The sequence below is a fragment of the Pleurodeles waltl genome, chromosome 3_1, assembly GCF_031143425.1.
Source record: "Pleurodeles waltl isolate 20211129_DDA chromosome 3_1, aPleWal1.hap1.20221129, whole genome shotgun sequence".
Classification (NCBI taxonomy): domain Eukaryota; kingdom Metazoa; phylum Chordata; class Amphibia; order Caudata; family Salamandridae; genus Pleurodeles; species Pleurodeles waltl.
Window position 1 is genome coordinate 451,517,693 of NC_090440.1, and position 21,895 is coordinate 451,539,587.

General features: G+C 41.2%; 1 protein-coding gene across 8 annotated transcripts in view; it reads left to right on the forward strand.

Annotated features, from left to right (window-relative positions):
* The window catches only part of NTRK3 (neurotrophic receptor tyrosine kinase 3), a 1,498,428-nt gene that overhangs the window by 540,421 nt on the left and 936,112 nt on the right, over window positions 1-21,895 (forward strand). For all 8 annotated transcript variants that reach the window (XM_069222726.1, XM_069222728.1, XM_069222731.1 and 5 more), the window contains exon 5: window positions 14,353-14,421. In XM_069222726.1, coding sequence (XP_069078827.1) covers window positions 14,353-14,421 — 69 coding nt within the window. The remainder of the gene's footprint in view (window positions 1-14,352; window positions 14,422-21,895) is intronic.

Consider the following 21,895-nt stretch of genomic DNA (forward strand, 5'->3'; position numbering starts at 1 on the left):
TTCAAGAAAAAAAGGAGCGGTGTTCAACACATTTGACAGGGTGCTCATCAATATGACATCTACTCAGAGAAGAATAGGACTGTTTAGCAAACTTGATCTATTATATGATTTACAATGCTTCCTACCAGCCCAGCTGCAATCTGTTAAAAAGTACATCTCTTAGATGATGTGCAGGTTTCCCATGCTTTGTACACTGTGAACACTTTCAACAGTGCGCACTCTCAAGGAACAATGACAATATACTTCAGCTTTGCACACTTTATGTATTGTTAATATCAGAAAATAGTCTTTAGTGTGAAGGTCATTGCTACAAATTAATTTGATTTGCTATAGCAGTTTGTATTGTATAGAGGATCTTCAAGTGCAATTCAGCTTTAACCCACAATGCTTGTTTCCGGTCAGGGAGAACTTGGCTAGGCGGTTTGGGCTGGACTGTTCCCATGAGGAACAGGGTCAAGACTGATTTGCATATGGCTGGGTACAAACTGTGGTGGCATGGTGGGCAAAAAAAAACATGGTTTAAACCCAGATCTTTGTGACTGGGGTGCATGTTTGCTTTGTTCAGCATTCCATTCATCACCCCCTCTTTTTGCTTTTGTCGCCCTAAGTGGTAAGGGTATTCCCAGACGTGGGTCCCGTGCTTAATGTGCCACATGGTTCAAGCTTGCCTCACTGATGAGGGCTGATACCCTGAAACCAGTCCCATGATGCTTGTTTCCATTCCAGGGAGGACCGGTTGGCAGTTCAGGCTGGACTTTTCCCATGGGGAACAGAGTCAAAAAAGATTTGCATATGGCTAGGTCCAAAATAGGGTGGCGTGGTGGGCAAACAAACAATAGCTTCAACACAGATCTTTGTGACTAGTATTGGATGTTTGTACTGTTCGCATTCCGTCCATCATCTTTTTTTGTTGCTTTTGTTCCCTAGGTGGGAAGGGTATACCCAGATGTGAATCCCGTGCTCACTGCGCCACAGGATTCAAGCTAGCCTTGCTGATGGGGGGTGATACCCCAAAGCTGGTCTTGAGATGCTTGTTTTTGGTCCAGGCAGGACCAGGCTCGGCAGTTTGGGCTGGACTGTTCCCATGGGGAACATGGTCAAGACTGATTTGCATACGGCTGGGTCCAAACTGGCGTAGACTGGGGGGTAAAAAAAATGATGGATTGAACCCGGATCTTTGTGACTGGGTTGAATATTTGAAATGTTCAGCATTCCGTCTATCATCTGTTCTTTTTTCTTTTGATACTACAGCCATAGCACATTATTTCAAGAAAATAAGAAGAGGTGTTTCAACACATTTTACTGGGAGCTTATTAATATAGACACATACTCAGTCTGTATTGTGCAGGTCATTGTACAGATTCATCTGATTTGCTATAGCAGTCTGCATTGTATACAGTGATCTTCAAGTGCAAATCAGCTTTATAAGTAGTAATCTGTAGTTCATCTGTTTTTTCCTCTTTCTCAATTTGCAATCCATTACATCTCCAGCTCCTTTGCCACAGAAATTCTGGTGAACCACTGTTGGCATAATGAGATCAGGTCATTCAACATTAACACAGTTGTTATAGGTGGTAATAAATACAAGCCCGACAGCAAAATAAATATTTTGTACAAGTATTTTGGTGTAAAAGGCAAACTTTTTTGAAATACCTCCCTGATTGCACTCTTTCACAACGTGAAGACATGGACGAGTTCCAAATTGTTTTAGCTCGATTTGCATTTTGAATGCAAACATTTTTTATTCTGTATCACCATATGTTCTTTACCACAGTGCAAGTCCCAAATAAATCAGAGGACACGTTACTGGGTTAAAGGTAGTAGCTGCAGATTTTAAGATTTAATGTTTAACATCTCTGATTACCTAAGAACTGTTAGTGGACGGTTGTGATTGTAAGACGATACAGGAACATCTGCCAACTTGCAAAAATCCCATTCTGGACTAGGTCCAAGAAATTTCTAAATGTTTTGAGAACCATCAAGAATATGCTGAAAAACTTGAACTTATTTCAACTCCTGAAGAAGTAGCCAACATTTCAGTGATCCTCAGAAATATTAAACAGCTTCACTCAGTTTTGATAAAAGCACACTATAAGAAATTACATTATTACTAAAGGAGAGTGACTACTCCCCTTAAGTAATACCCACAATCCTAATCAGGGTGAAAAATCTAAGACTTTAATTAACATGAGCTCATCCCCTGGTACCTCTGGCACAAAGTGGGCAAGTTTAATTCTAGGGCAACATGTACAAAATGTATGCAGTTCCACAACAGTAATAGAGCCAAACACAATGAACGAAAAATCCCAAACCTATTTAGAAAAACAGAGCACATTTTATTAAATAAAATAATACTAACACAACAAAAATCTAATAAGGGGAACCAAAGATATGAATTTTCCAATTAAAAAAGTGCCAAAAGTGTTAATCTCCAACCGTGGACTCCAGTTATGGTAGACTGAGATCTATAAACAACTTAAGGCAGACTGTGATGAAGTAAGGATTGGATACAGGAACCAGGTTTGATGCGGTCAGAGTATTTACCTAGGGACTTTTTCTCAAAAATAGAAGTCAAAAGTCTGAAGTGGGGTAAGACAGCAGGCTGTAACCAATGATGGGTCCACAAGGTCTGATAGCCATTAGACAGGGTCCTAGTGAAGCCAGTCATTTTTATTGCAGAATCTCCAAGTGGGAGAAATTCTAATTTCATGCCCAAGGTATGAGTTTTGCCAGATGGATACATTTGGTGCCTTTGGATTGTCAAGATTTCTTCATTTTCATTCAGTTACTTTTTGGGAGATTGCATTCCTCCTGTGTTACAAGCCTTCAGTCTGTTCTTGATGGTGGCTCCCCAAGGCCAGATATTATTTCTGCAAGGTCCCACTGTGGAAGACGTGCCATTGCAAAAAGATGAGGAGCCGGGGAAATGTAAATCTTCAGCCTAGCATCATTGTGCCTTGGCAGGTTTGTCATGGCCCTCTAGAAGTCTTTAGTGCCAAAAAGTTTCCAAATCCTAGATTTTAAGGGGTGGTAAGAGAGGCCCAACCAGATAAGTCAAGTGTTTCAGGATCTGAGGAACAGCACTGATAGGGGGCAGGACTCATGCCTGGCCAATAGCTAGTCAGGCCCAGATACAACAAGTCAGTTGAGCATTTGCAGGAAAGTCAGCTTGTTGAGTTCCTGTGGCTTGATAAGAAGGTCACTCTTATGACCTTTGAAGCCTACTCCTTTGTCTTGGGGATATGAGAGAGCAGGTCCAGTCCTTCAGGGCTCTTCTTAGTTCAAAGACAGCAGGGTTAACACTCTTCTGATTTTCTTCAGGTCCAGTATTATTCTGAGGCGGGTATTGGCTTTGGCCACATTTATGTCTGCTACCAGCTTGTGGGTTGGCATGTCTCCTAGCTACTCCCTAACTAATGCGATATAGTATCCCAGTTGTTGCCCTATCCACTTTTGCAGAATTTCCTGCGTGCCGTACTGCAGACACATCTATGCCTTTATGTCTACATCCAAGATGGTGAAAACCCTTTTCCCCTTCTGCAAAGCCTGTGAGCCCACCTCAGGGGTGTGGTCAAGGCAATGAGCAACCCCTCTTCTGTGGACACTTCAAACCAGTTTTGGGGCAGTTCCCTCCCCAATTGGGATTGGTGTCTGCCTGACCGAGGGAGCAAAAGAAGTGATCTGTCCTGGTGTCATCTCACATCTCTCTATGATAAGGGAGGCCTCTTTGAAGTGAATAAAATTCTTGGGTGCAGCCCAAATAGTCATCCTGTAAGAGGAACAGAACCCATCTTCCAACGCTCAGGCCTTTTGTTCTGCTTTAGAAGAATGTTTTCACACCTCATTCAAAGATTCAACACTCAGAAGACTGCATCTGGAGGACAATATATATTAGCCTCCATATGTATTAATCAGGGTAAAATTAGCTTTCTAAAAGTGTCTCTTCCTTAATGTTTATGAAAAGCCTGACCACCAATATTTGGCTTTGATAAATATTGTGAAGAGTGCAAGAATGGCATTTTCTAAGTGTGTCATAGCCTAAGACTAATTTATTAAATGTAATAGTGCATCCAAGTGTTTCTCTTTGAAACAGCCAGTCTGGCTACAGTGAAAATAGCTAGTCACTGTAGGGACATGTGTAGCATTACATTTCTACAAGCCCTACGTTTGCATTCACTGCTTTGTATGGAATAAGGCCTACTTAGGGATTGCTTTTTAACATTTAAAAGGAAGTTTTAGACCTATTAAAAAGGTTTATTTTAAGGTTCAAATTTCAGTTATGAAACTTCTCCAGTTATGCTATAGTGGTAGGCCTGAAGCCAGTTTTGCCCAGACGCTGTAACAGATGGCACAAACTAATGCAGTTCACTATTGGCATTTAACTTACAGGCCCTGGGTACACTTTGTACCAACTACGAGGGACTTCTAGGTGACTGTGGTATGCAGATTAGGGTTAAACCAATTCAACCATGGTAACCAGGGGAGTACAGGGACTTTACTGTTGGTTAGCACGGGTAAAATGCAAGGAGTTCTAAATCCAGCAAAAACAGATAAGGAAAAACTCTAGGGGTACACCACACAAAAGATGGTCATTTCCTACACAAACCTAGAATTCCCAACAAACACATTTCCAAGGTCATGTTTTATGGGTGTGGATCAATGCTACAGATTTCTAGTTAGAAGGGTTGTTCTGCTTTTGGTAATGCATGCAGAGGTGACAGCTTTCTACTGTAAGCAGTGCAACTGACCATCCTCAAGTGTTGAGGAAAAGTTAAATGAACAGGTTGTGGTGGCTAATTTTGAAGCAGGAGCTACGTTCCAAGGAAATATGTGAATCCCAATATTTCTGTCAAGATCAATTGTATAAGCATTGATCACTTTAGTGGATTCTGGTATCTGAGTTATGATAACATAAGTAAATAAAAAGCATGCTTTTTGGATGGAGAATTACTTTTACCATCAGACATAACTATGGCAGAAGGGCACCATTCAGTCCTTCAAAAACCTCAACCACACCTGCCATGTCCCAGAGCAAGAGAAATTTCACTACTGAAAAATCAAACAATTAGTTCTACATCCCCAAATAAAAGCAGCAGCTACAAGACCTCTTATATATTTTGAGAAGTTCTAACCGAGTATCTCCACTCCACAACACTTTGTTACACTAATAAATTCTGCCTTGCTCCTTCACCCCCAAACATGCTTTGCATACAATAGTAGGTAGGAGGAAGATATGGCCTTTGCATTGGATGACAAAACAATGGGGTTCCATAAACACGCTCACAGCCAACTTCACAAGACTTGCCCAGGGTAGGGCATCCTTTTATAAGCTCCTGTATAGATAGCATTACACACCAGCACAACTACATATGTGGAACAGCGCCGGACTAGGGGCTGCTGGGGGGGATGCGGAGGGATGGGAACCATCTATCACATCCTAAGAAGTACCTTCACCTGGGCCAGTACTGGGAGGAGGTCCCGGACATCATTGAGGGGAGACCTCTGGACAGGGACCCCCTCCTCAGCCTCGCTTTGGTTGCCCCAGTTTAACTCATATCCACTCTAATCCACTAAACGGGAAAAGATACCTTATCTTCTCTTAGCAGGATAAGAGACCATCTTGGACCTTTGGGGAAGCGACCTTACCCTGAATATCTTCGTGTGGCTGCAGAAAATCTGGTAGCTCTTAGCCAATCGAAAATAGCATATGATAAGCAAGATGCCTCTGACAAATTCACCACAATGTGGGAATCGAGTCTGAAGTATCTCAGTCAAGGCAACCAGGACCTCACATGCCCTGGCTGCCTCAGAGCTCTAAGCCTATTGTCTTATTTTATGTGGCAGACTGACAAAAACACATAACTGTCCTGGGGCTGCAGGATACTGGGTTACTTCTTCTTTCATTCAATGCAACGGCAATGTGGCGGCATGGAGGAGTACCACAGAGATCCAGCACTATTGTCTTATTATGAGTGGCAGCCTGACAAAAACACATGACTGTCTTTGAGCTGCAGGATGCTGAGTTACTGTTTCTTTTGCTCAGTACAAAGGCACTGTGGTGGCATTGGGGGAAGGAGGGGTGATTTGGGGATTTTGACGCTAGGTTCCCTAACTAAAGCCATGGTGCGCCATATCTTAAATACGCACATGGTGGCATTAGGGGGGTGCTAAGGGGAGCAAGAGAAGCGGTGCTGAATTGGATGCAGCACCACCTTTCTTAAATCTGAACCTAAGTATGTGTTATCAAAAAAGGCATTGGTACCTGAGTTGGGTGCAAAAATCAGATTTTGTCAGGGTGATAAGGCTTTGAGAAATTATACTGGTCTCTAGAGTAGACGTGGAGGTTAGCGTCAGGGAATTAATTGGTGGTGAAGTATCAGCTAGCATTTCAGAAGAAGTTTGGTACGAGTCAGGGCTTCAGGGACAGCATCAAATTGAAGGAAGATTGTGTACCTAGTGAGCATAAGGTAACAAATGCTTCTCATAGTGTGAGAGGGAAATGATCTTGCATAATTTGTATGCATGATCTGAAGATAATGAAGCCCATCTATGCCATCCTTTGGCTTTCTCCCATCATTCTGGAAAACAAAAGAAATCTGATAAATTGTGCCTTTGCATTGACCTCTGATGCCTAAACAATGGTATTTGGTGAAAAGATTTGGGCTCTCAAATATTGAGAATGGCATCACCATTGTAGAAAGGCCAAATAGTTCACTAACTTAGATTTTCAGGCAGCTTAAGGTCAGGAGAAAGTAGACATCTAATCTGACTATCTAATGGTGTTTGTTACATGCGATGGTAGGTTTCGATTCCACCGCATGCCTGCTGGATTGGCCACTGCTGTACCTATTTTTCAGTGATTGATGACAATTCTTTTAAAGAGTTGAATTTTGTAGTTGCTTTCAGGGGAATTGTTTGACTTTCACCAATTCTGAATTGGAACATGATGACACTGTTGATAAAGCTATATCCTTGTTATAAATTAAGGCTATTACTTTGAGAAAATATAAGTGTTTCTTTTACAAATGAAGCAGCATATTTAGGCATTTGTACTGGTCAAGAGGTTAAACCAAGACTGAGTTCGGTCAATAGCATAGTCAATGCTGCTGCACAGAGATTAGTTGTTTTCCTTGTTGGGTTTTTGAAGGGTTGCATAATCTAACAGAATGTTACTGTGTGTATCAAAAAAGTGGGCTGATTTTGTGTGTTTAGTTTTCTGCTAGTCACATTTTGAGTTAATCAAAAAACAAATGTGAGCTACTGCTCTACATCCTTCTATGGAGAGATGTACAGTAATTGTGATAGTTGACACCAGTGATTATGGATTAGGTTACGCTCTGAAGAGGTAGCCATTCTTTTTGCTTCAAGAGCACCAAAGCACGTGAAGAGAAAATAGTCTGTTGTTAATGTGTGTGGGGAGTGAAAACGTTTGAATCAAGTGTGGGGGAGACCATTTATTCTTAGAACCCCCAATATCTTTCTTGTTGATGTTCTACCTAAGTATGTGTTATCAAAAAAGGCATTGGTACCTGGGTTGGGTGCAAAAATCAGATTTTGTCAGGGTGATTAGGCTTTGAGAAATTATACTGGTCTCTAGAGTAGACGTGGAGGTTAGCGTCAGGGAATTAATTGGTGGTGAAGTATCAGCTAGCATTTCAGAAGAAGTTTGGCAAGAGTCAGGGCTTTAGGCACAGCATCAAATTGAAGGAAGATTGTGTACCTAGTGAACATAAGGTAACAAATGCTTCTCATAGTGTGAGAGGGAAATGATCTTGCATAATTTGTATGCATGATCTGAAGATAATGAAGCCCATCTATGCCATCCTTTGGCTTTCTCCCATCATTCTGGAAAACAAAAGAAATCTGATAAATTGTGCCTTTGCATTGACCTCTGATGCCTAAACAATGGCATTTGGTGAAAAGATTTGGGCCCTCAAATATTAAGACTGGCATCACCATTGTAGAAAGGCCAAATAGTTCACTAACTTAGATTTTCTGGCAGCTTACAGTCAGGAGAAAGTAGACATCTAATCTGACTATCTAATGGTGTTTGTTACATGTGATGTGGTGGCATTGTACACAAGTATTCAACATAAATTTGGGATTCAAGCGATTGAACATGTCTTGCATAAGAGGTCTGCTAGTTTGATGGAACATACAAGGATGATGATCAATATGATAGAGTTCATACTTAACAATAACTATTTTCTTTTTAAATTGGTTCAAACAAAAACAGGGTGTAGCAATGGGTTCAAAATTCTCCCCCTCATATGCTAATCTGTTTAAGGGATGGTTCGAAGAAATTTGGATCTGGGGCCCGGGTGCAGCAAAATGGCACACCCATATTTTATACTGGGGACGATACATCGATGATTGTTTTATGCTTTGGACAGGAGATGTAAGTACACTGGAGGAATTCTGTAAATATCTTGATAATAATGATGTGAATCTCAAGTTTACATATAAATATAGTGAGACTAGGCTAGAATTCCTTGATATGGAATTGTTTGTCGAATACAACAAAATAGAGAGAAGATTGTATCGCAAACCGACCTCGTGTAACAATATATTGCATGCTACCAGTGCTCATCCGCAGCATCAGATAGAGGCGATACCACTTGGAGAAATGATTAGAGCAACGAGAAATTGCAGTATAAATAGTGATTTTTATGAGGAAATTGACAACATGGGATGGAGATTTCTAGCCAGGGGTTATTCGGAAAGCATTATCAAGAAATCATTGCGGAGAGTGAGGAAAATATCACATAGACAGACACGATGTCAGGGTGTATACAAGGGTGACATACCAGAAAAAAATAGTAGTGATCAGAAGATTAGGATTATTCTAGACTATACGGAGAAGTCTAAAATACTCATTAGGAGTATGAAAAAATATTGGTCAATATTGACTCAGGATGGTGAACTTAAGAAATATATTGGTAACAGACCTGATGTTGTATTTAGAAGGGGTAATACCCTCAATAACATATTAAGTCCAAGCTATCCAATGGAGAGGAAGAAGTTAGATTGGCTTGGGAAGCGTAGCTTGTTTTTTTTTAAATGTGGTTCATGTACAGTATGCAAACGGGCCTGGCAGCCCAAGAAGGAATTTGTTGATTGTAAAGGCAACCTAATGTTCATTAAGTCACATATAGACTGTAATACGAAGTTTGTGGTATACATGATTATATGTAAATGTGATAAGATATATGTAGGTAGTACAATACGTCCGCTAAAGGTCAGAATCTACGAACACTGGAAGGCAATTAATCTAGAGGATGATCGTTATCCTATAGCATCTCATATGAAGGTTTGCAATGCACAGGCTAAATACAAAACATTTAAATTTTTTGGTTTTGATCATTGTGTATCAAACCCCCGTGATGGTAACAGGGAACTAGCCCTCAGGAGAAAGGAATCATATTGGATTTTGAGACTTAGAGCTGTAGAACAGGGTCTTAATACTGACTACGAAATTGAATATTATCTAGGAGACACGTAATTAACATTTAGAGATCAAGTACATGTTAGGATGGGTGGGCTACTTTCTATTAAAAAAAATAATAATTCTCTAGTTCAACCATCAGGCAATGTGTAATTATAATTGGTGTAAATAGACCTAGAGTTTAATAGATAGTATTTAGATGCGAGCACACTAATAGCACACCAAAGGCAAAATGGACAGATATTGATTGGGCTATACTCTATTGTTTTTGGCCCTTGGGAATATACAATATTATTAGAGGTGTAGGTTCTCTTAGGTCCAACACAATTGTGATTTAAAAGACGATTAGAATTAGAAGAGTTGGAAGTTATTAATAGGGACACTAACACATTGTCTCTATACTTTTATAATTATAGTATTTTTGAGAATCTTTCCGCTGAGTCTACCATAATTTACACAGAAACTGTGACTGGGGTTTCAAATTTAAGAGGCGACATGGAGCCCCGATAGTAGGAATAAGAACACTTTTATAAATAAAAATTTCGGACTTGCGGAGTCCGTCCTTTATTTTTACTATAGGGAACACACGGACGGTTTTACGCTGTCGTCCGTCTTCTATTTCTAATGTTATGAAAGCGGTATAAAGCTCCGACAGCCGAAGAGTCTCGGCTTTGATATTTGGTGTGACGGACGAAGGAGCGTACTCGCTTGGAGGAATAGACGAATTTGAAACATCGATTCTCTTGGCAAATTAGAGATACGAAATAGCGGTAAGACGTAGGAGGGGTAGCAATTGAGACTCTATTTGAATAAATTCAGTGGAGAGCTTGAGAACCAACTTTCAATTTTATCTCAGCAGAAGTTCATATTAAGGCTAATAGAGAACAAGGGCCATAGTATCAATTCATAAAGTGGAGCCCTCTTGAAAGGTAGGGTTGCTGCATGGATTGAGATTATCCGGAGGCTTTGGGAGTGCCAGAATAGGAGGAGGGGAACTGTCACTAGAATGGTGTCACCTTTGAAATATGCCTGCTCACAGAAGTGGTACTTGCTGTAAAATATGAGTTTGCTCACCCTGGGGTGTTTAAAATTATAAAGGACACAGAAATAATATGGATTGAACACATTATACACTACAGTTGGGTTCCCACTGCACACATATTTTAATATAATTTAAGATATTATGATGGGAATTATAAGATATGTTAATAGAGAGTGTATGTTAATACTGTTGTAGGAGGTCCTGACGAAATCCAGGGATACTCCCGGGATGAAACACGTGTTGACAACGGGACGGATATAATTTTTCATATTGTTTGGATGGAGTGGACCACATATGGACATTGATAAATACTTGGGACTCAGATTTGAAACTGTGAAGCAATTAGTATTTCAGTGCTGAAATTTGGACTATTGGATCATTACTTTTTTTTAATTTAATGTTTGTATTAATAATTTTTCAATTTTGATCCAATGTATTTTTTCTATGATTATGTGGAATTTGGATGTAATATTATTTGTTTCTATCTATTAACTTGGTGTGTAATTTCTCTTTATTTGTACACGTGTGCGAATACCTTTTTGTCAGGTTATAGGTAACGTTGTGTTACTTCATTTGGGAGATTGGAGGGTGCAACCCCAGTATTTGGCACCGTATACTGTTAGATTATTTGTAGCTACTATTCATGAGGGCAGGAGCGCCATATCACTCATAATTCACCCCCACAATTTTGATTTACATGTGATGGTAGGTTTTGATTCCATCGCATGCCTGCTGGCTTGGCCACTGCTGTACCTATTTTTCAGTGATTTATGACAATTCTTTTAAAGAGTTGAATTTTGTAGTTGCTTTCAGGGGAATTGTTTGACTTTCACCAATTATGAATTGGAACATGACGACACTGTTGATAAAGCTATACCCTTGTTATAAATTAAGGCTATTACTTTGAGAAAATATAAGTGTTTCTTTTACAAATGAAGCAGAATATTTAGGCATTTGTACTGGTCAAGAGGTTAAACAAAGACTGGGTTCGGTCAATAGCATAGTCAATGCTGCTGCACAGAGATCAGTTGTGTTCCTTGTTGGGTTTTTGAAGGGTTGAATAATCTAACAGAATGTTACACAGTGTATATCAAAAAAGTGGGCTGATTTTGTGTGTTTACTTTTCTGCTAGTCACATTTTGAGTTCATCAAAAAACAAATGTGAGCTCCTGCTCTACATCCTTCTATAGAGAGATGTACAGTAATTGTGATAGTTGACACCAGTGATTATGGATTAGGTTACGCTCTGAAGAGGTGGACATTCTTTTTGCTTCAAGAACACCAAAGCACGTGAAGAGAAAATAGTCTGTTGTTAATGTGTGAGGGGAGTGAAAACGTTTGAATCAAGTGTGGGGGAGACCATTTATTCTTAGAACCCCCCATATCTTTCTTGTTGATGTTCTGAGTGTTTAAAAGATCATGAAGGCTACCGCAAGGCTAACCTCACTTTTAACCAAACTGCTAGATTTTCATGTAACAGTTATAATGATTTCATGTGACAGGACTGTGAAGGATGATATATTTAAATATTTTCTGCAAGGGAAGCATGAGACAGTATTCCAGAGGAGGAGGAGGAGGATCTTGAAGAGTGCATCATTGCTAAAGTTAATGAGACGATCATGTGCACTAGTATGGATCAGAGGTGAGATGAAGTTCACAGAAATATAACATTAAAGGAGATTGTGAAGTTTGTTTCAATGGACTGGCAAAGGGAGAAGATGCTGTTAGCCGATATTCAATAATTTTTTTAAGTGGAAAACAATTTGTCCTTCGAAAATGGGTGATCAGAGAGTAGTGGAAAGTCAATTCCTTTGAGTTTTTCTGAGACTGGGGATTTCACAGACTGCTCATTGTAGTTATATTGATATGAATGTTATGAAAAGTAGGATTTTGGTGGCCAGGTCTGGATTTAAATATTTAGTATTTAATATTTAGTGCATGATATCTATTCAACACAACTTGAATGATAAAATAATGTTTGACAGAACATCATACACTCCACCATTTCTCGTGACAGAGCGTGACAAAGAATTGGGGTGGTTATTTAGTTTCCTTTCATGTCCTGCTCAATTATGGGTTACATGATAGTGTTAATAGATCATCTGTACATGTAGGCCATGTGTAATGGAACATATTACTGACAAGGTTCTCCTGTTGTCTTCAATGACATTTTACAAAGAAGATTATTCTGGAGGAATTGTTTATTGACAATGGGGTCCAATTCACTGGACTAGCCATGAAGTAATATTTGGGCAGACGCAATATATTACATCTCAGAACCCCTCTCTATCACCCTCAATTGAATGGTAAAGAAGAAAGGTTGAATAAGGTTTTGTTGGAGTGCACCCATGTGGATTTCAGATTCAAGGCTGATTGTGTTAGGATGATTAGGAAAATACTGAGGTGTTACAGGATATCCCTTCTCTGGTGAGTGAGAAGTCTACTTACAAACTAATGAAGGGACATTGAGGTGTGTCAGAGTTGTGTTATTCCTGGATAATGAGATCCATGGGGAAAATAAAATGAGAAATATTATGTGGTTTGAAGCTAAATGTAACAGTGATTTTAATCAAGTTTCTGTCAAATGACCTCTGAATTCACATTCCAAAAAGACCCAGCTTTGAGTAAAAGATTGCGTACATGTAAAAATCCCCTCATGGTAAGAACAGGGTTTTCCAAGTTTAGGCAACCTGCATATGTATTGGAAGACTGGTGCACTGCTGTTTGTGTGGTCGTGAAGTAGTGGTGAGATATCACCAGACTTGCTAATGCCAACAAGAAAGCAAAGACTTCTCGTCATAATTATGGATCTCAGATTACCACTTGCATTCATGGTAGTTCTATGTGTCACAGTACCAAAGTTAATAGACCAATATTGAAGCTCTGTTCTTGATTGGCTTTTGTTGGAAGGTGGTCAGTGTCCACTCACAGCATATCATTCTTCTTTATATTGAAATGGTGTTATGCAGTTCTTTTCTTTTCTGGTCACTACATTGGCTGTCCTATATAGCTTGTGAATTTCAGTTAAATGTTATCTTCCAGTTTTTCTGTACGGAGGGAGTGTATGGGGTTCTGTTTTGTGTGCCATATAAGTAGCTATTACGGTGAATCCATACTGAAACTGTGTATATATATATATATATACACACATATATATTCACTAAGAAAACCAAAGGTTATAGTTAGGCTCAGTATTTAAATGTACAAAACCATAGAAATTCACCTGTTATAGTTATTTCAAGTAACTATAACTCGAGCTCTAAGGTAATTATAACTCAGGCCCGGCCATCCACAGTTATGTGATCAATAATTCTACTGCAGATGTTACAGTGACATTATCAATTATGTGATGTCATCAGTGCTGTAATTTGTGGGGTAATTAGGAGTGCATGGCCAGGTCGCAAATTACAGCCACCTCAGTGGGCGAGTTATGGCTTTGCACTTCTGATGATTAGCAAGTAATGCTGGCACTGGCATTTGACAGTAGGGGCAGGAGCTGTAGGTGATATCAGCTGTAGTGGTAGACGTTGGGGCCTGACAATTATATTTTTACTAATTAAGCTCTGGCATGAACTAGATGTCAGAGCACTTTGCTGAGGTTAAGAAGTCAATGGTTACATGAAGAAGACTTTAACAAATGACTTCAAGAGTACCCAGCAATATAAAATATGCAGTGGCCCCACCTTGCATAATGCAGGACAGCAAATATGGCTGCTGCAGTGTGTTCTTTGAAAAATAGTAATTCTGTCCCAAAGTGACTACAGAGAAGATGTCCTAATATAAACGTGGGAAAACAGGTACTGAATGCAAGCCTCAATTAACAAACATCGTGTTCCTAATATATTTGTTCCTTCTAATTTTTCAGAAATCTCTCTGGTAACTGGCTGACCACGCTGTCTTGGCAACTATTTCAAAACCTGAAACTAGAAGAACTGTAAGTACAGACGTGTCTTGATTACAAACGGATTTAAATTAAAAACTTGGTGTGTCCTCAATATGAAGAATCTCAAAGTCTGTACAATGTATGTTAAAGGATCCTAAAGCAGAAGCACTACTTAAATATTAATCACAACACCTGTTCACAGATTTTTCCTGTAGCATCAACTAGTTGAAAACAATGTGCAATTAATATCATGGCAGAGAAGGCACCAGACCTCGTAGAAATATCAGGATGTCTATAAAAAGCTGTCCACAAACTACACTTCCACCAGATGCCTCAGTTCAATAAACTACTTAAGGTCCTTCTATAACAAATTCAGATGTATTAAAGACGACTGTGATCTCTCAATAAACAGAACTCCAACCATAATAACTTCACATCTTGGTTCTCAGAATAAGAACACGTGAGATATTTAAAAATGAGGTGAAATTTAAGTTGGGAGAAATTTGCTAACATTTTCTTCTGTCTTAAGTTGAGAATTAGAAATGAAGAATACTCACAGTAGACGGGCTGACAGCTGAATAGGTGACTAATGCTCACTAATATGTAAATTAGTAGGTAGGGCCGGCTACAGCCTGGTGGCGCCCTGTGCGACAGTCTATTTTGGCACCCCACCATCACCCAATCACCACCTCCACGGATTCCCTCATTAAAACCTGGAAAATGTGCCCCTCATCTCTTCATAGCCCACCTTTTACATACATAAATTTATTTTAAAGCCCTTGTAAGCTATCCACATAGTTATAGTTCCGTTCTTTGCAGAAGGCACATTAACCCTCTATGCTACTTTACAGCGAGACAAAGTTGCTGCTAGACAAAACTCCCATCTCTCTCCCTAGCAGTAACATTAATCACAAGAGGTATCTTGAAATTGTAATTGCTTCCTGAAGGCTGGAGGCACAAAAAAAAACAAAAAAAACTTTTCAGCAGGTCCTTTCAAATCGCAACTTTCTAAGTCATTACAAAACAGAGCGCCCCCCTGAGGTCAGCTCTCCCTAATCCAGGTCAGCACCCGGTGCGGCCGTACCGCTCGCACCGTCCTAAAGTCGGCCCTATTAGTAGGCATTAACAAACATTTGCAATGCCTTTTTCCACTACATTTTCACAATTAATTCTGCCCACACAAAGGATGACAAATATATTTAAACAGTGCAGAAAAAAAATCACAAACTATTCATTATTCTTGAAGAGGATGTAGAGAAAGGAGTCTATACCAAAGGGGAAAAAAACACATTGAGGAAAAAAGAGTTTTGAATAAATGCACATTGCTTTCACAAAAACACGCAAACTTTCAACAAACACACTGGGCAGTAGTATCTCTCCTGAATATCATATCTAGGACTGTTGTAAATTGCCTGGAAGACTCAAGGGACGCATGTAAATACCCAAGAAACAAGAACTCTACACTAAATTTAAAAAATACATATAAAGGATTTTATTTACGGAATTTTGAAAACGTTTATTCTAAATGTGTTACTCTCATGGGAGTAAAACATGAACAGTGCCCTTCAGGCACGCCTGAAAAAAACTTACTAGCCACTGTGTTCATGTCAGACAAAAAAACGTTGACCAGTTAACTATGTGAACAATACTCAGAAATCAATTTCCATTTCTGCAAAGCACGTTTTAGGAGTAGGAAAGAAGAAAATGTGCTCTCCTAATGACGTATAAGCTAAAACATACAAACTGCAATGGATTGCATTATTCCAATTATGCTGATTATAGTGCTGTTCATTATCCGTTTGTGACCCAGGTTATGTTGAAAGAGCAATGCATTAACTGAGAGAAACCAAAAGAAGACCCACTTTAAACTGATTTGCCTTGCCATAGGAAGTCTGCAATGCTTACTATTTGCAGAAGCTACAACTCAGAAAGACCAGCCACTTTGATTAAAAATTAGAATTTATAAATAAACCATTTTCTTGACTTCTGTCTGAAGTTCAGCTTTCAGTAAGAGCCACTGTCAGAAAAATGCCTGTTCAACAATTCACTATCAATCCTATATGCGCACTTTAGGAGGGATGGTAGCATCACCGTCAGGCATATGCAGGCACAAACAATAGCCTGCTGAATTATTAATAAGGTGTGGAATTCTCACCTCAAAGAATAATTGGACGGTAAATCAATGCAGCTTTGCAACGCTGACCTACTGGGTAGACGTACAAGCGTCTAGTTTCAGGATAAGAAAGAATCATCCAGTGGTCCATTTATTGAAAATACGACGGGATAGCCACAGGTTTATGATCCCAAAGACACAGTAATGTTTGCCTAGTTAATATAAAAATATTTCTTATGTAGATCCCTGTAAAATGTCTACCAAATGTTGCTGGCTATGTATATCTGTATTTAAGTTAAACGTTGCATACTGTTTTAAAGATCGACTTAAGTACTGCTGCAGGGTTCTTTCAGCTGCTGTAATTTAAAAGTTAAATTTAGAGTTTTTAAATTAAGACACATCATGTGCCTAATATATATGTTGCTCTGACGTAGTACAAACATTATCAGGCCCTATTGCGTGTGCCCCCACCATGGCCTGCTTTTGGCCTCAAATATTATATAACTCCTGGCATGTTAAATGACATCATTGATGGCATCACTTGTGACATTGGTGATAGCACGCATAAAGCCTAGCGTTATGGAGTATACATGACTAGGTTGGTTGCATGGAAATAGCTTAAGCACCAGAGAAAAGTAATTATGCATTTTAAAAGTTGCATGCTCATTTGCTTCTGGATGCTCTTAAGGTAAGGTTTAAATTCAAAAGCTCCTGTTCCAGCATTCAGGAGTGACTCACTTTTGCATTGAAGGCAAAATGTTAGTGCTCTTGTTGTTCATTAGAACACTGTGGCTGCTGTTGAGGGAGTTAACTGACAGACTGCTTCTTGTAGCTGCAGTACACATTTGACTCTGCATGTTAGAGCACTTCCTTAAATGGATGAGGAAGATATTTGTGAACTCAGGAATTTTTACCACATTTTAGCTAGAGCACTAACCAATTTCTATCACAAAAAGAACCCCCTGTTTTTTGTTAAATTTACTTGCAGTGGCCTCTATAGGAAATGCCTTCAGTGTGGTGTGCTAAACAGTTGTCATTAAAGCAGAATTTTAGCACTCTAGTTGCTCATTAGAACTTTGTAGCAAAGGTACAGTTGATTGCTAGAGAGTTAAGTGACATGCTGCTGCATGTGCAAAAAGTAAAAGTTTCAGTTTGCAAATCACAATGTTTTACTGACATGGATGAAAAATATTTTTGCAAACTAATAGAAAATGTACCCTTATGTTCGTTTTCTAGAACACTGAAACCATAATTTCTATGACAAAAGGAATCCCCTCATTGTATGTATTTTAAAAGGAAAAACTTTAGCTTTGAGTCCATCATAATGGCTCTACATGTGTTGTCATGAGTACATGTTAGTTTTTTGTTAGATCACTGGTGTAGCTACAGTAGAACACAGGGGAATCACCTGAATGGCTGCTGCTATTAGAAATATATATTTTATTTTGAATATCAGACTTTATTACCACATGTGTGAGGGAAATAGTGTGAAACTATAGAAAATGGGCTTCTGGAGCACCTTCCATAACCTGTGAGGGAACATCTTGATATAAAACAGTTTTCTTTCAAACATGGTTCTTCAAATCACAGCAGAGGGTCATACATTTTCACAGGATAAACTCCCCCTTGAATACACCAAAATTCTTAAAGTTAGTATGGTACTTTTAGACCTGCCAGACTTAGGGTGATCTTCCTCCCAACATTTTGCCTTCCTCCTCCATTTTTTTATCTCATTTTTGCTGAGCATTGCTAAAGTGCTTTTGCTCTTCGCCTAAACATATTTAAATTGGATAATTACCAAATGGCATGTTTATTTACTTATAAGTGCCTAGTAAAGTGGCACTACATATACCAAGGGCCTGTAAAATGAATGCAAGTAATGGGCCTGCAGCATTGGTTGTGCCACCCACTTAAGTAGCCCTTTAAACCTGCTAAAAAACACTTAAATACCTTTTTATTCAGCTGCAAGGCCCATCTCTCCCATAGGATAACATTGGAGTTGGTTATTACATTTTATAAGTGTAATTTCCAATTGGGAAGGGATAGACAGTTCATGTTTGGGGTCTCTGCAATCACAATTTAAAATCCTAACTTATGGTGAAGTTGGATTTTTAATAGTAATGCTGAAAATACCACATTTAGAAAGTTGAAATTTTCTTAACTTAGCACTGTGGCTTGTCTCTAGTCACATGAGAATGTGTAGCGGACAGTAGAGCTTTGTATATTCCTCCTAGTCAGTCACAAACAATAGAAAGCTTAGGTGTGCCTGATTGGATTATCACTGGCAAGATGGGAGATAGGAGATGGGGCAGAGCCTCACTTACTCCTGACTAGGCTAAGTCCCGCCTCCACACAAAGGTCTGCATGCCCATTATAGTTACCCTGGAGCCAGGACAGGCAAGAAAGGGTTGCTTGAGAACTTCAAATAGAAACCTCTAGAAGCTTCTCCCCCCCTTCAAAGGCACAACTGGGTTTAAATAAAGGACCCCAAAATCCAACTCCCAAGTACACTTCTATACATGTGGTTACTCTGGCAGGAAGAACCCTTGCTGCTGAAGGACTGTCACTCTTCTGGAATGCACTCTTTTGAACTCCTGCTTTGCTGTGCTAACATTCTACCTGCTTCTCTCTTGCCTGGGTGAGAAGGGCTGGGCCTGCATCTCTTGAACCAAGAGCCCACAGAGACTCCAAGGGCTAGTTAGCTGGCCTCATGATATGAAGCCTCAGGGACATAAAAGGCTTCCAACAACCTTGCATCAGCACCTGGACACTGCCATCTGTGAGTCTACCCCGCCAACTGGTGCCATCTCAGTCCTGGTCGTTTTGAAGTGGGATTAAGATGCTTTGCCAGCCTCTGTAGATCTAGCCAAACTGAGTGATCTCCTCTACTGTATGGGGCAACCCTGAGTAGAACCAATGGCTCTCCTTTGCTGCATGGATTGGACCCATTGCAAAGACTCACATTGCCGCTGCAGCCATATCACCTTCGGAACAGCCACTGCATGTTGCATCCTCAGCACAGGCAGCCACATCTCTCATCAATGGCATCGTCAACAACAATGATGAACTCCACATTGCAGTCTCACAGCTCCTCGGAACAGGTGTGTTAGACCTGACAGCCTTAGGGTGGTCACCCCTAACTTTTTGCCTGCCTCCCTCCACTTTTCGGACACTGTTTTTGCTGGCTTTTAGACTCTGCGCACTTTACCACTGCTAACCAGTGCTTAAAACATGGTAACCTTGAATCATACCTGATTGGACTATTTAATTTACTTATAAGTCCCTAGTAATGTGCACTCTCTGTGCCTAGGGCCTGTAGATTAAATGCTACTAGTGGGCCTGCAGCACTGGTTGTGCCAACCACTTAAGTAGCCCCTTTTCCTTGTCTCAGGCCTGCCACTGCAAGGCCTGTGTGTGCAGTTTCACTGTCACCTCGACTTGGCATTTAAAAGTACTTGCCAAGCCTAAACCTCCCCTTTCTCCACATATAAGTCACCTCTAATGTTGCCCTAGGTAACCCCTAGAGCAGGGTGCTGTGTGGGTGAAAGGCAGGACATGTACCTGTGTAGTTTACATGTCCTGGTAGTGTAAAACTCCTAAATTCGTTTTTGCACTACTGTGAGGCCTGCTCCCTTCATAGGCTAACATTGGGGCTGCCCTCCTACAGTATTGAAGTGGTAGCTGCTGATCTGAAAGGAGTGGGAAGGTCATATTTAATATGGCCAGAATGGTAATATAAAATCCTGCTGACTGGTGAAGTTGGATTTAATATTACTATTCTAGAAATGCCACTTTTAGAAAGTGAGCATTTCCTTGCACTTAAATCTTTCTGTGCCTTACAATCCACGTCTGGCTGGGCTTAGTTGACAGCTCCTTGTGCATTCACTCAGACACACCCCAAACACAGGGTACTCAGCCTCACTTGCATACATCTGCATTTTGAATGGGTCTTCCTGGGCTGGGAGGGTGGAGGGCCTGCTCTCACACAAAGGACTGCCACACCCCCTACTGGGACCCTGGCAGACAGGATTGAACTGAAAGGGGACCTGGTGCACTTCTTAGCCACTCTTTGAAGTCTCCCCCACTTCAAAGGCACATTTGGGTATAAAACAGGGCCTCTGCCCTACCTCGTCAGACACTTGCTGGAGAAGAAACCTGAACCAGAAACTACATCCTGCCAAGAAGAACTGCCTGGCTGCTCAAAGGACTCACCTGTCTGCTTTCTACAAAGGACTGCTGCCTTGCTGTTGGCCTGCTGCCTTGCTGAACTCTTGTCTGGCTGTGAAAGTGCTCTCCAAGGGCTTGGATAGAGCTTGCCTCCTGTTCCCTGAAGTCTCAGGACCAAAAAGACTTCTCTTTTTCACTTGGACGCTCCGTGCGCCGAAATTTTCGACGCACAGCTTGTTCCGCGGTGAGAAAAATGCTGCACACCGACGCTGATCGACGCGACGCCTTCGGGACGGCCGGAACTTCGACGCACGGCTTCGCAAGGACAACGCCGCCCGACCTCCAGAGGAGAAATCGACGCGACGCCTGCCGTGAGATCGAAATTTCGACGCGCAGCCCTGCAGAACGACTCGCAGACGGAAAACAAGCAGGAAAATCCACGCACAGACTCGTGACATCTGGTAATCCCCGCGATCCACAGAAAGAGACTGTCCGCGCGCCGGAAAACGAAGCACGACTTCCCCGCGTGAAAAATAACGACGCAAGTCCGTGTGTGCTGGGGAGAAATCGACGCACACACCCTTTTTCCACGCATCTCTTCTTCTGTGGCCCTCTGAGGAGATTTCCCACTCCAATCCAGGTACTTTGTGCTTGAAAGAGATTTTGGGGACCGCCGCCTGCCAAGCGGGAACCGCCGAATGACCGCACTGCGGTCAAAAGACCGCGGCGGCCATCCTGGCTTTCCCGCTGGGCCGGCGGGCAACCGCCAGAAGGCCGCCCGCCGGCCCAGCGGCAAACCCCCTTCTACGAGGATGTCGGCTCCGAATGGAGCCGGCGGAGTCGAAGGGGTGCGACGGGTGCAGTGGCACCCATCGCGATTTTCAGTGTCTGCTTTGCAGACACTGAAATTCTTAGTGGGGCCCTGTTAGGGGGCCCCTGCAGTGCCCATGCCAGAGGCATGGGCACTGCAGGGGCCCCCAGAGGCCCCACGACACCCGTTACTGCCATCCTGTTCCTGCCGGTGAAAACCGCCAGGAACAGGATGGCGGTAAGGGGGTCGGAATCCCCATGGCGGCGCTGCAAGCAGCGCCGCCATGGAGGATTCCCTGGGCCAGGGGTAAACCGGCGGGAAACCGCCGGTTGCCCTTTTCTGACCGCGGCTTTACCGCCGCGGTCAGAATGGCCAAGGAAGCACCGCCAGACTGTTGGCGGTGCTTCCGTCATTTTAGCCCTGGCGGTCGCCGA